Source organism: Pinus tabuliformis, chromosome 3_1 (genome assembly GCF_031772625.1).
Source record: "Pinus tabuliformis cultivar Carrire ecotype Pingquan chromosome 3_1, CPIR1, whole genome shotgun sequence".
Taxonomy (NCBI): Eukaryota; Viridiplantae; Streptophyta; class Pinopsida; order Pinales; family Pinaceae; genus Pinus; species Pinus tabuliformis.
This window is the reverse complement of record NC_142301.1, coordinates 29,739,789-29,754,865: the sequence shown is the minus strand read 5'-3', so window position 1 is coordinate 29,754,865 and position 15,077 is coordinate 29,739,789. Positions and strand designations below refer to the sequence as shown.

General features: G+C 40.7%; 1 protein-coding gene across 1 annotated transcript; it reads left to right on the top strand.

Moving 5' to 3' along the window:
* The first annotated feature begins 2,262 nt into the window (after positions 1–2,262).
* On the top strand, positions 2,263–2,655 carry LOC149185604 (uncharacterized). Its single transcript, XM_089409097.1, has one exon. The coding sequence runs from the start codon at positions 2,263–2,265 to the stop codon at positions 2,653–2,655; it is 393 nt and encodes a 130-aa protein (XP_089265223.1).
* The last annotated feature ends 12,422 nt before the right edge of the window (positions 2,656–15,077 follow it).

Here is a 15,077-nt window from a genome sequence, read left to right as displayed (position 1 = left end):
CCCAAAGAAGGGAGGATAGGATTTGGGAAGGAATACCTATATCCAGCAAATCATCATGAAAGCTGAATCAAAGGCATCTTCTCGTGATGTTGTGAGGCCGGGTACATGGACGAGATTGGAAGGACAATATGTCGATCAACTAGTGTTTTCCACAGCACCCCCTGTTGATTCAATATAGCAGACCCTTCCAACAGCTGAAGAGACAAGCAGTAGTATACTGGATAAGGGGGTAGGGTTGTTGGTAGCAAAAGAAGAAGAAGAAGTTGCAAGAAGAACATCTGAGAGGCCAACCCATTCTAGTAGGGAAGAAGAAGTTGCAAGAAGAACATCTGAGAGGCCAACCCATTCTAGTAGGGAAGAAGAAGTTGCAAAGAGGAGGTCCGAAGGTTCAAGCCATTGTGACATAGAGGAAGAAGTTGTAGGGGTATTTCTATCACCAAAGGATAGAGGGAGTGTTGTTAAAGAAACTCAAACCCCTATGATAAGAGCCCTTCCATCATTTCCTGCAGAGCCTGCCAAAATCCCAAGTGATTATTGGATGATATTCATGGCACTTACAACCTCCACTATTGACTTCCCAATTGGGGATCTTGGGACTGGCACACCAACAAAGCCCATTCCTTTAACAGCTTTACCTAGCTTTCATGGGCTTACTTCAGAAGATCCTGACACGTTCTTGTTTGAATTTTACTTTGTGTATCGGGGATATGATTATATAACAAATGCTTAGAAATTGAAAATCTTCCCTGCTACACTAAAGGGGACAACCCTACGATGGTTTATGGGTCTTGTGGGAAGTACTACTTCTACATGGGAGGAGATGAAAACTACTTTCCTGAAGAAGTATCAGGATTACTATAAATAATGGGATATTAAGGAAGAACTCTTCAAGTTTACATAGAAAGAGGACAAAAATATGGAAGACTATGTGGAACGTTTTAAATACACATTGCAGAGATCATGTCACTCTGACCTGGATAAGGATATTTTGAAAATTATCCTTCTCCGAGCCTTTCGAGAGGACTCTTTGGAATTGTTAAACATAGTCAGAAAGGGAGATATATCAAAAGAGAACTTCGACACCATATGTGAGTTGTGCATCCAGTGCTCAAGGTGAGTTGCAAGGAATAAACAAGGGATTCAATTAATGAAAGTATCTGGTGGAGGTGTCACAAAAGCAGAAATTGGAAATCTATTGGACAGCTTGAGGACTAACATCCTAAGTACCCCGTCTGAATAAATGGACACGCTGCAGGTAAAACAGAAACAACTGGAATTGGAAAGAACTATGGCTATATTTTGCCCAAAGTGCAGGAAGAAACACCCACAGAGGGAATGCCCATTGAACTCTGTAGAGGAATGTGCAATCTGTGAGTTGAATCATGCAACAAGTTCATGCCCATCCTTGCCAAGATTGAAAGCATTTTTTCAAGGGACAGGTGAAGAGATGGAGCAGTTGTACTTTATGGGACCTAAAAAGCCATGGCAACCTCGGCCATCAATGGGAAATCAAGGTATGTTCCTAGATCCATCTCAATATTTTAGTAATTTTAATATGGGTCCCTAGTCCATGCCTTATCCACCTATGTGGCCCCAGTACCAGCTTCCACCTTGGCAGCAATGGGCTTCTCAAGCCAGTTCAAGTTCCCCGTGGGCTTCAAACTGGTGTGGACCTTCTCCTCTTGGGAAATTTCCCCAGTCAATGCCACAACGGCAACTCCAGTTGCCCTCTAATATACCCCCTGGTAATCAGCCTGTTCACCCTCAACTTCGCATCCAACCCAATCCAAATCCTAACAATAAAGGGGTTCAGTAAGCTGACACCCTCAACCTACCTTCATACAGCCTCTCCACCACGGGGTTTTATGAGATGAATTTAAGATCTGGGCGGGTAATAGATGCTCAACCCTCACCTATTATCACTGAACAAGTTGGTGGTGAGGTAAAGGAACCAGAAATGGTTGAAGAGGAATCGAACCAAGTCAGTAAAAATCAGACACCTCCTCAACCGCTAATTACTCAAAAACACCAAGTTGAACCGCCCTATCCAGAAAGATTGGCTTTGAGTAAACAGATCCCTCAAGCTGAGTTTGATTTGTTAGGGGAGTTACAAATTTGTTTGTTAAGATTCCCCTGCTGCAAGCTATGAGGGACGTACCTATATATGCAAAAATGCTTAGGGAATATTTCACTAAGAAGCCTAAAAAGAAATCAAGGGACCCACTCACCATTCATGTGATGGGAAAGCTATCTGATTTTATGATGGGGAAGGTCATGCCTGTGAAATATGGGGATCCCAGGAACCCAATTTTAACCGTGCAAATTAATGGAGTAGAAATTCCAAATGTGCTGGTAGATTTGGGTGCTGCCATAAATGTCATTACCGCTGAAACCATGCAGGCATTGGGTCTTCGAAACCTGAAACATACACCTACTGTGTTAGAGCTGGCAGATCGATCTACAATTAAACTGGTGGGGAAGTTAGAAGATATCACAATCTCGGTTGATTCATGGCACTACCCTGTGGATTTCCTAGTACTGCAAATGCAATCCCCAGCTGGTGGCCATCCCCTGATTCTGGGAAGACCGTGGTTGGCAACTACAGACGCTTATATTGGGTGTCGTTCTGGACATATGGTTATCTCGAATGGATAGAGTACTAAGAATTTAGTGTTATATCCTCCTGTAGAACCTAGTCCATCAGCAAAACCATCAGTTCGCAAGAAACCTTTACCAGAGGAAGAATCTAAATCTGAAAATGAGGAATTAAGACCAGTCCTTACTATTGGACAGGCCCTTCAGTTGAAAATAGAAACAGAAGATGATACAATTACTACTTTTATTAGTGCTCCATGTTATGTTTCAAATTCAAATAAGTGAATCCTAGAGTCTGTCTTAAGCTGTGAAATGCGAGAAAGTATCGGAACAGCCGATGGATTTGATGAGCTACCTACAACTATGTCCCATGATAGCATTTCGGTGGAAATAGAGCTAGGGAAGACCCTGAATATTAATCCAGATCTATCAGAATCCTAGAAGAAACATCCCTTGGATGTTCTTCAAAAACACAAAGAAGCATTTACCTGGGACTACACAGACATGAAAGGGATTCCTACCAATTTATGCACCCATCATATATACATCAAAGAGGACTATCGTCCTATGAGACAACCTTAGAGAAGGATGAACCCTGCTCTGAAAAGCATTGTCAAGGAAGAACTGCAAAAGCTATTGGATGTGGGATTTATCTATCCCATTTTGGATAGTCAATGGGTTTCCACATTGGTGATGGTTCCTAAGAAAAGTGGTAAATGGCAGATATGCATGGATTACAGAGAATTAAATAAGACAATGTAGAAAAACCATTTTCCATTACCATTCATCGACCAAGTCTTGGATACTTTGGTTGGGAAGAAGTTCTTCTCCTTCCTGGATGAATTTAGCGGGTACAACCAGATCCAGATAGCCCCAGAAGATCAGGATAAAACCACTTTCACATGTTCTTGGGGAACTTTCACATGTTGGGTCCTTCCATTTGGTCTCTATAATGCACCTGCAACATTCCAAAGGGAAATTTTGGGGATTTTCTCTGATCTGATAGATGACAGTATTTAGATTTATATGGACAATTTCACTCCATATGTGGATTCATTCGAGGAGGGGTTGGAAAATCTAAAAAAAAATCTTGAAAGATGCAAGTGGGCGCATGTCTGTTTGAGTACAGTAAAATGCCACGTGATGATGGAGGAAGGAATAGTTTTGCAACATTTACTCTCAGCTGCTGGAATTCGAATGGATCTAGCTAAGATAAAGGTACTATTGTACTTCTCAATACCTAAAGCACCCACACAGGTATGTAGATTTATTGGTTGTGTTGGTTATTACAAGCGCTTTATAGAAAACTTTGCTAAAGTAGCCCATCCATGTTTTCAATTGTTGACAAAAGATGCAGATTTTCTGTGGATAGATGACTGTGATGTAGCCTTTGTGAAGATCAAGGAACTTTTTTGTAGCGCTCTGATCCTTTGAGGGTCAGACTAGACATTACCATTCCATATCCATGTTGATGCTTCTCAGATAGCAGTTGGGGCAATTTTGGGACTGCAAGTGGATAAGGTACCATATGCAGTCTACTATGTTAGTAAGAACTTGGCTCCTACTGAGTTGAACTACATAGTGACTGAAAAAGAATTCCTCGTTGTCATCTATGCCATCAACAAGTTCCAGCATTATATTACCGGGTACCCCACCTTTGTACATATTGATCACGCAGCAATCAAGTATCTAATGAATAAACCCATTACTCCTTGTCGTATTACAAGATTGCTTTTGTTACTTCAAGAGTTTGACATTACTATAGTAGATAAGCCAGGGAAGGACAATGTGGTTGCTAATTTTCTGTCTAGGCTGGAAAATAATGTTGAAGATACACCCATCGAAGATAGTTTTCTAGATGAACATATTTTTGCAATTCTCTTAACACTCGTGGTATGCATATATTTCTAGCTATCTTGCTACAGGGAAGGTACCTCATCATTTGTCAAATAGGGATCAGCGGAAAATTATTCATCAAAGTACCTGATATTCATGGATGGTAGGGTATCTCTTTCATACAGGGGTCGATCAGCAGATTCGGCGCTGCATATCATAGGATGACATCTATGAAATACTGAAGGCTACCCATGGTGGCCCTTGTGGAGGACATTTTGCAGATAAAAGAACATGCCACAAGGTGCTGCAAATGGGATACTACTGACCTTCTATCTTCCGTGATGCCCGAGATTATGTCTAAACATGTGACAGTTGTCAACGGATGGGACAGCTTGGGAAATCGGATGAGATGCCACTACAGCCCCAGATAGTCCTCAAACCTTTTGAAAAGTGGGCCATTGACTTCGTTGGACCCTTCAACCCACCTTCTCACTAAAAGGTTCACATTCTAGTATGCACTGATTATGTGACTAAGTGGGTGGAAGCCAGAGTTGTTGCGGAAGCCAGAGTTGTTGCGAAAGCAACAGAATAGGTGGTTGTGAATTTTCTTTTTTAAGAGATTTTTGCTCGATATGGTACTCCAAGGGAGATCATTTTAGATGGGGGAGCACAGTTAACATCCCACATGATAAGAAGGCTTATGCAGAAATACAAGCTTAAACACAAGGTGACAACTCCTTACCACCCCCAAGCAAATGGACAAGTAGAACGTACAAACAAGGTATTGGAAAATATCTTAACAAAAACTGTAGTGAGTCATCACCGGGGTTGGTCTCAGAAACTTCCAGAAGCTCTTTTGGCGTATAGGACAACATGGAGGAATACAACTGGGTTTTCACCATTTGAGTTAGTCTATGGGAAATCCCCCTTGTTCCCAGTAGAATTTGAGATCGACACACTTAGAACAGCTTTGGAGGTGGGAATAGACTTATCAGAGGTCCAGAAACACTGGTTGGAATAGCTCAATGAGTTAGAGGAGATCCGTTCAGTGTCTGTCCAGAAAACTACTACTATTCAATAGCAGAGAATGAAGTAGCATGATAAATTCATCAAGAACAAGGTGTTTCATACAGGAGATTACTCTGTTGTTGTTGTTACTCCATTGGTGTTGTTACTCCGTCGTTGTTATTACTCCGTCGGTGTTGTTACTCTACCATTGTTGTTACTCTGTCGGTGATGTTACTCCCCCGTTGTTGTTACTCCGCCAGTTATTTTTGTTGTTACTCCACCACCAGGTATGCCTCCGTGGACTCTTATGGATTTAATTAAAATATTCCATTAAAGATACTAGTACGTGTCGCGAACGGCCACATTTAAGTTGGGGGGGAGGGAGGGAGTCCCGTCATAAACAAACGACGATGTATTATTAATCGTATTCATACCACATCATTACCAAATCTAATGTGAACAGGAATCAAAAAATATTGTGATTTCGTAATTATGATTCTGGCACATTGGGATTTGAATTCATACACAAAAAACCTCATTGGTCTTTTCCCCAATACACTGCATTTAATTACTGTAATCATTAAGTTGTACTACCATAACTTGTCATCATTCGTTGTGTTTCCTAAGAATTTACTCATCACTTTCACCACCCTTTTACCTCGTGGCCATTATGATGTTACCATCGTCATTTTTAGTGCAAATTGCGGCTACTCTCCCCCTACAGCCGATTGTGTCCACCGTGTTGTTACCGTTTCTATAGCGATGGTGTTTTGGAGAATTTGGTATCTATGGATAAATACTAATTCCCTAGATAAGTAGTCATATCTAGAACAAAAGTTTAAAGTATTTTAGTCTTTCCCTATAAGCAATATATAAGATGAGAAGATGAGAAGACCTACTTGTAGTTCCACTTTACTCTCGTCTCCTTTGTATTGATCCTGTCGTTCCTTCCCGTACTTAATACGCTTGAGAAGTACCTGTAAACACAACAGAACACAAAGAATCGATCAAAGCAAAAGATCTATTGAATATAAGTGAATGGAATCAAATACATTTCACACATATAAGCATTACAAAACAATACAAATGTATGGGATAAAGGTTCAAACACTTTATTGAATAGAAGAAGGAATTACAACCATTTGTGTCTGATCCAAAGTCATTCCTTCAGCCTGGATTCCATCCAAATCACATCAAAAGCGTGACAAACTTGTAGCATTACAATACTTTCTTTAAAGCCAAATCTCATAGCAGCATTATCTCCTTACAATTCAACATAATCCAACTCCTGATCACTTAGATGAGTGGTCAATTTATAGGGAGATGGAGGTTTTTTCATAAATGGTGGCATTGAATGGCCTTCCATACTTAGAAATAGTTCCATGGAGGAAGGGATAAGAGGATAGGATGCATCTTAACTCATTCCTCATCCATTTTCGAGCTCATATGAGTTGATAAGTGAGGGAACCTTCTAGATGACTCCAAAAGATAAGAATATTCCCCAAACCCTATGTGAATTTTTCTCAAACTCGCCCAGCACAGGGGAAAGGAAGCCTAAGTGCTCTGCAGAGCACCCTGGCATGGACTTAACTTCTCTACAATGCACCCTTACATGGGTCTACCTGCATTGGTCCCTCTAGAGGTCATTTCAAGATGTATTCATGTCATGAAACTGTCTGGGAATGACGCCTTCAAAGGGGTGACCTGTTTAAGGCATGTAGCAACTAAAATTAGGGTTTAATGAGCCCTAAAACATTAATCTGAATAATGGGGTTGATCTACCCAAATGGATCTATAATAGATGAGTCGGTTGGTTATGCACCAGGAGTTAGAAGAGACAACAATGGTTCGAAACAACCGGGAAGTATGGCATATTTTTGTAAATGCAGGTTGGGACGTCTATCTTGACAGGTTATAGGGGTTCAATGAAGCAATTGCAATTGAATTCGCACTCAATTTAGGTGAGGAGAGCTCTCAGGTTTGAGGGTTAGAAATCCCTACCATAGAGGAAGCCATCACGGAGTTAGCGCGCTATCCCAGCAAGGACAGAGCAGGTTTTCACGAAGAACTTCCCTCCCGAAGTTCCCCGAAGCATTTATACAAGCTGGTGAGAATGTTGTCCAGAAAGGTCGAGGGTATGACCGGAATTCATTACCACACCCATGGGGTGATGTAGAAGGTTTTGTAATGGGGCGTATAACCTGTGAAAGGAGGTATACCATTGTATTTAAATACCATTTCAGAGTGTTGGATCACCTCCAGTTTCAACAGTCGGAAGCTTTTTCATTAACCATGCCTTTCTTCTTGCTAAAAATCCTCCAGCTGATGGTGCAATATGCTCAGTGTTCATGGAAAGTTGTAGCAGTTATCACCACCCATGGGTTGGTTCGGCTATTGGTCATGCACACAATTTCCCAATTTCAAATCCCGTGGGAAACATTCCAAGAATCTATAGAGGAAGAGATAGCAGCTATTATAGCCGCTAGAGAGGAAAAGCCGGAAGCAATGGAGGAAGAGTCAGAAGAAATGGAGGAAGAGTCGATAGCAAAGGATGAATACATGGATCAAGAAGAATCAGAGGAAATGGAGATGTAGATCGAGGAGTCGAAACAAAATAGAGAGCTTGAAGTGGAAAGGGCACTCGAGGTTATTACACAAGAACGAGTCTCAACTGTAGAACCAATGGAAGAGGAAGTGTTGCAGCAAGAAAGAGATGATAAAGAAGAATTTGTTAGCACCCCAGCCAAGGCTGTCCCACCAAAACCAGCACCGACTGTGGACCATCGAGCTGAATAAGGGGAATTTTCTATTTAAAATAGAGCGAATGATGGAATGGATAAGTCTCTCGAAGACTTGTTATTAAATATAATTTTCCATGTGTGCATTGTTAGTGGGTTCTTAGAGGAGACCAAAGAGAGAATTGATCGGATCCTTCATAGTGATCCGATCCAATATTCCCGTAACGATGAACGAATGTTTCCATATATGCGTGGGATGAACCTGTGCGTTCAATAGGAGACAGAGTGATATAGAAATAGATAGAAACTGTGAAATCAGAGATAGATACAATGTAATCGAGTGAGGATATTGTTCTAAGGCTAAAATGCCTTAGCCTGTATTCATACTATGTATAATGAAAGTTATGTTCATTGTTGATATTGTGTGCATCGTGTGTTATTATACAAATATTCTGTGTGTGTTTAGTGTTGTGATTTTAATCGACCATCGACCGCCTTTAATCGATGGTGATCTAAAAATAATATAGTTAACCGTTATGGAGTGATAATAGTGTGAACGCAAAAATGACAAAGAACTGGGTTTAACCGCAGAGCCCATCAAATGGCAAATGAATGTGAGCATGCACAGGAGTTATATCATGTCGGAAAAGTTATTTAACAAATGATAGTTCCGCAAGCCGAATCCCAATTACATTAAGAAATAGCGTAAAAACACTTAGCTGATTCGAGAGTCCAGACTTGAACGCTTATAGAACATAGCCTATACCCTTATCGGGTCTGGAAGGCTGATCGCAGATCGGCAAGTCAAGGACTAGAGGAATCAGAATGGCAGAACGCCGATACGCTGATAGCGACAAATCAGCGATCGAAAGTCAGGGTGATTGACAGTGATATCGCCGATAGACCGAGACCAATGAAGCGATGTCACCGATAAGCTTCGATCAGCAATCGGAGATCGTGTCAATTGGAGTTAGGAGGAGGAACTTTGTAGAGGCAGACCCGACGATATATAGATTCGGGTCTATATATATTTTAAAGTCCAGTATATTTTATTTGGAGCAGGATTTCCATGGTTTTCCCGTATTTCGATAGTTGAATGGTTAAAGGGGCTTTTAAGGCTTAGAGGCCCATATGTATGCCTCTGATAGTAATAAAAGTCCAATAAGGTTATATAGTTCCTGACCTGTAAATCCACGGTTTAAAGGCTTAAAGAAATGCTTCCGATAGGCTTAGTGGGCCATAACCCATAGGCCTCAAAATCGATATTTTTTTAAGGAAAAGGGATTTTGGTTAACCCCCAATTTCTCTTTCCATCATTTGGTATCAGAGCAGACGAAGATTCTGCATGCAAGGGAAGATTAAAGAATTTCCCAGAAGGAAGAAGGAGTGCAAGCAGAGGAGAAGGAGGTATAGTTGATAGAGCTGGAGAGTTATGGTCTTACTTTTACACAGAGAACGACAGCAGAAGGTGAGAAGATTACAACAAACCTAGAGCATGGAGTGCTCATATGGTTCCAAAGGAGAGAACCTGAAGGATGCCAAAAGACTGAATGAGGAGAGCTTGGTGAGGTATCATGTAGCAGAAGGAGACTGTTACTGCAGAGGCTTGGTTGCAGCTCACAGAAGACCATGAAGGCAGTTCCACTGAAGAAGTAAAGTGGGTAGAATTGCTAAGGACAAGCAGAAGCATATGACTAGGATGGCATAAATTTGTGTGCCTCAGGAGTGTGATACAGGAGCATCTGACACTCCTCATTAAAGAGGAATCCAAAGCAGAGCGAAGAGGAAGACATGGACCATTGAGCTGAATAAGGGGACTTTTCTGTTTAAAACAGAGTGAATGATGGAATGGATAAGTCTCTCGAAGACTTGTTATTAAATGTAATCTGCCATGTGTGCATTGTTAGTGGGTTGTTAGAGAAGACCAAAGAGAGAATTGATCGGATCCTTCATAGTGATCCAATCCAATACTCCCGTAACGATGAACCAATGTTTCCATATATATTTGTGTGTGATGAACCTGCGCGTTCAATAGGAGAGAGAGTGATATAGAAATAGATAGAAACTATGAAATCAGATATAGATACAATGTAGTCGGGTGAGGATATTGTTCTAAGGCTGAAATGCCTTAACCTGCATTCATATTGTGTATAATGAAAGTTATTTCCAATGTTGATATTGTGTGTGCCGTGTGTTATTATACAGATAGTCTGTGTGTGTTTAGTGTTGTGATTTTAATCGACCATCGACCGCCTTTGATCGATGGCAATCTAAAAATAATATAGTTAACTGTTATGGAGTGATAACAGCGTGAATGCAGAAATGACAGAGAACTGGGTTTAACCACAGAGCCCATCAAATAGCAAACGAATGTGAGCATGCACAGGAGTTAGATCACGTTGGAGAAGTTATTTAACAAATTATAGTTCCACAAGCCGAATCCCAATTACACTAAGAAATAGCGTAAAAACAATTAGCGGATTCGAGAGTCCAAAATTGAACCCTTATAGAACATAGCATATACCCTTATCGAGTCTGGAAGGATGATCGTAGATCGGAAAGTCAAGGGCCAGAGGAATCGGAATAGTGGAACATTGATATGCTAATAACGACAAATCGGCAATTGGAAGTTGGGGTGATTGACAGTGATATCACCGATAGACTGAGACCAATGAAGCGATTTCACCGATAAGCTTCGATCGGCGATCGAAGATTGTGTCAATTGGAGTTCATAGGAGGAACTTTGCAGAGGCAGACCCGACGATATATATATTCGGGTCTATATATATTTTAAAGTTTGGTATATTTGATTCGGAGTGTGATTTCCATGGTTTTCCCGTATTCCGATAGTTGAATGGTTAAAGGGGGTTTTAAGGCTTAAAGGCCCATATGTATGCCTCCGATAGTAAAAAAATCCCGATAAGGTTATACAGTTCCAGTCCAAGGTAAGTCCACGGTTTAAAGGCTTAAAGAAATGATTCCAATAGGCTTAGTGGGCCATAACCCACAGGCCTCAAAATCAATATTTTTTTAAGGAAAAGGGATTTTGGTTAACCCCCAATTTATCTTTCCTTCAGTTGCTCAATAATTGTTTTAGATGAAGACAGAGAGGACGCTCATGGTATGCACATGTTAGCTTGAAACCCAAAAGAACTTCAAGAACAGGCCAAGCAACAAGTGAGACAAGTGTAAGAATCAATCAAACTAAAGGAAAACGAAGCATGTGGAGACAGTCACTGCAACGGTGACCATTAGTGCAGAAACTCGATGATCCATGTGGCACTTGGTAAAGGAAATGCAAAACTTAAAACATCACTTATACAAGTTAAAACAAGTTGAAATTCCAGCATTTGTTAACCAAAATGAGTGAAACAACACTCTCACAAGCTAAACAAACAAAAGCGACAAAAAAAGCAACAAAAGACTAAAAAAACAAGACTTACCCAGAAAAGCAATGACGATTGCACCAGAGGTTCCTTGATCTCCTCGGGAATGCCAGAGCTCCAAGATCGAATGTGAAAATGAGATATGGCAACATCCACTAAATAGATTTGGTTGATTCAGGGTTTATGACGCGAAGGCCAAACATCAAGGGAAAAGTGACACTTGGCAACAATTTCCAAAATAACTCAAGTGTCTCCTCCGGGAAGCTTCTACGCAATTTCTGGGTTGAGTGGCTCTGGGTTGGCTCTCATGTTCTGCGTAGTTTTCCAGTTGAAGATAGCTTCTCAGTTGGCTTTTCACAATTATGGAGCTGGAGGCTCACTGTTAGCTTGAATTGTGAAATTCCTGAGAGCAAGGTTGGTTTCCCTCGAGGATTGTGCAGTTCACTACGACAAGCGCAGAACCAGGTTGAAACCAAGTCAAGAGATCAAATTGTGGGTTAGATAGTAAAACAAGTAAGAAAACACAAGCCACAATGCAAAAGATAAATCTCCACAAAAGCACAAGTACCTAGGTCAGTGCGAGATGAGATGTTGTGATCTAGGAGGGAGGCTCCAGAACGAAGCATAGGCAAAATTTTGGAGGGTGGTTTTATTGATCTAAAAATAGATGATCATCCTCTGACACTTTGTAAACTTTTAAAATTATGTCTTTAGTTCATAACTTATTCACATATGAATAATCGAATTTTAATGAACTTAAAGATGGAAAATATGCAAATCATATAAATGACATAAAGCAAGAGACACAACCAGTTGATGACGGAGTCCATCCCTCCTGGGCTACGTCTCCGGGTCCTGCTCAAAGGCTAGGTCGCTTTATTGATCTCACTACAAAGTGAGTACATCAATAATATTTGTCTTGTATAGTCAAGTTTATGATTGAGCGGCAATGTTTCCCTTCAGGAAACGTCCTCCTACATAGAACTCTCACCCTTGAACTGACTCAATTTTACAAAGAGGCGATTGTTGGCTCACTAAGATGTATTTTTACAGACAATCTCAATCCCTACATTAGTTGTCAACCCAAGGTAATTCTTTTTTATCTCAAGAGTGTCTGTTAGACTCCGTCTCATGTCAGAGATTGTTTCTTCTTCAAAACCCTGTTTTGAAGAAGAAATCATTAATGTGGTGTTTTCGATTATGTAATTAATTCTTCAGCTCTTCAAATGGCAGCGACTTCAAGCTCCTATCCCTGCAAAAGCACAATTCAAAACATTATCAGGTTCAGATGCAAAGCAAGTTAATAAGGTGTTGAACGTAGATCATGTTTGTGCCCCTCCCTTACAATCACAGCAAGATCAGGCAGTAGACAACGTATCTGATTTGTCCTCAGTTTTTTCTGCTCATCTATGCGAAAGTGATTTAAAATGTTCCTGTAGTGAATGTATCAGTTGCAAAATCTGGACCTGTTCATGTTTCCACAGTATAATAGCATTCAAGAGGGTGTTCGTGAAGGGTCAGAGCAGTTAAATTGTTTCAATGGAAGTTAATGCTTGTGAGAGTTTGGGCGTAGTCGACAATGCAGCTTATCAGGTACTGCCAGCGGGCTACCATACATTGCTGGTGGGAGATAGACCATCTAAGTCACGAAATTATAAACCTGCAATTTCAATTCCTCTACTGGTATCTCTAAAATAATTCAGCTTAGTATAGTATAGTAGAAGGCATGACTACCGTTTTTGAGGCATACTTTGGTCCATCATTGGATGCAAGCAATCAAGCACTGCTCCCTCACGTATAAAAATAAGGAAAAAAGGTCACCATAACAATGAACAATCCTGTCAGTGAATTGATGTGGCCTTTTGTGATGTTTAAGGAGAAAATTCATTACACAAATCAGTTTGCTGATGGGCCAATACAGGACAATTGTGTATATCTCTAATTGATTGATTGCAAGGCTTTGCAGGCTGGAACTAGTCACAATCTTGGGCAAAAAATTTCTCGTGTTTTTGGTACTCAGTTCACTGATGAAAATGGACGGCGACAATATGTATGGCAAACTTCTTGGGCAGTAAGCACATGCATGGTGAGTGGCATTTTATGACTCATGGCAATGATACGGGCTTGATGCTTCCACCAAGGATGGCTCCAATTCAGGTAGTTATTATTCCGATATGGAAGAATCGTCGATGAGAGGTGTGATCTTGGAGGTAGCATCTAACTTAGAGAAGATACTTAAGGCTGCTGGCATCCGGGTCAAAATGGATGTTGAAGATGAGCAGTATCAACTTAGACCCATGAACTGTCCCTATCATATACTTGTGTACAAGCATAGCCTGCGCTCCTACTGGGACTTACCCTTTAAAGTTGTGGAATTGGGTACTGTATATAGATATGACATGTCAGGAAGCTTACATGGTCTTTTCCGTGTGAGGGGTTTCACCCAGGATGATGCACATGTCTTCTGTTTGCCCAACCAGATCAAGGAAGAAATAAGAAGTGTTTTAGATCTGACAGAAGCAATCTTGTCTCAGTTTGATTTTAAAAATTATGAAATAAACCTATCGACAAAACCTGAAAAGGCAGTGGGCAGTGATGTTATTTGGGAGAAAGCAACCCGTGCTTTAAAAGATGCTCTTGAAGACAAGGGGTGGGACTATTTTGTTGATGAAGGAGGTGGTGCATTTTATGGTTCAAAGATTGACCTTAAGATTGAAGATGCACTTGGAAGAAAGTGGCAGTGTTCGACAGTTCAGTTTGATTTCAATTTGCCTCAGCGATTTGATCTATTTTTCAAATTCATAGAAAAAACGGCCCATCATGATTCACAGGGCCATCCTAGGATCTCTTGAAAGGTTCTTTGGTAAATTGATAGAGAATTATGCTGGTGACTTTCCTTTGTGGCTTTCTCCAGTGCCAACCCGTATTGTACCTGTAACAGACACTCAGGTTCAATATTGTTGGAAGGTAGTGGCAAAGATGAAAGAGACAAATATTAGAACAGAATTATCATTTGGTGAGCGTCTTAGCAAACTAATTTTGAATTCAGAAACACAGAAGATACCTTTGATGGCAGTTGTGGGGCCAAAAGAGGTTGAAAGTGAAACTCTGACTGTTCGAACGAGACATGGGAGAGAACTCGGGACCATGACCATCAATGAGGTTATAGAAAAAATTCAAAACGCAGCAGCTAATAGAAGCTTTTTATAGCATAATAAAATTCAATCTTACTGTTCCCTATATGGCAATTTCCGTAAAGTGGCAAACATCTTTTCAGTGGTCATCATTCCATTTTGGCAGAAGCCATCTTCCAGAGTGGTATGCGATGTGAAGACCGCGTGGCTGGCCAGTTGTCAACATGGGAGGATTGTGTCATCAATGGGAGCCTGCGTAATAGAGAAATAAGATTCGATCTTCTATTAATAGCTTCAGTTAAATCTCCAGGTGGATCTACGCCCCAGTTGATATCTTTAAGTGGCCATCAGAGGATTTTAAACCGCATTGAGTTGTTTAT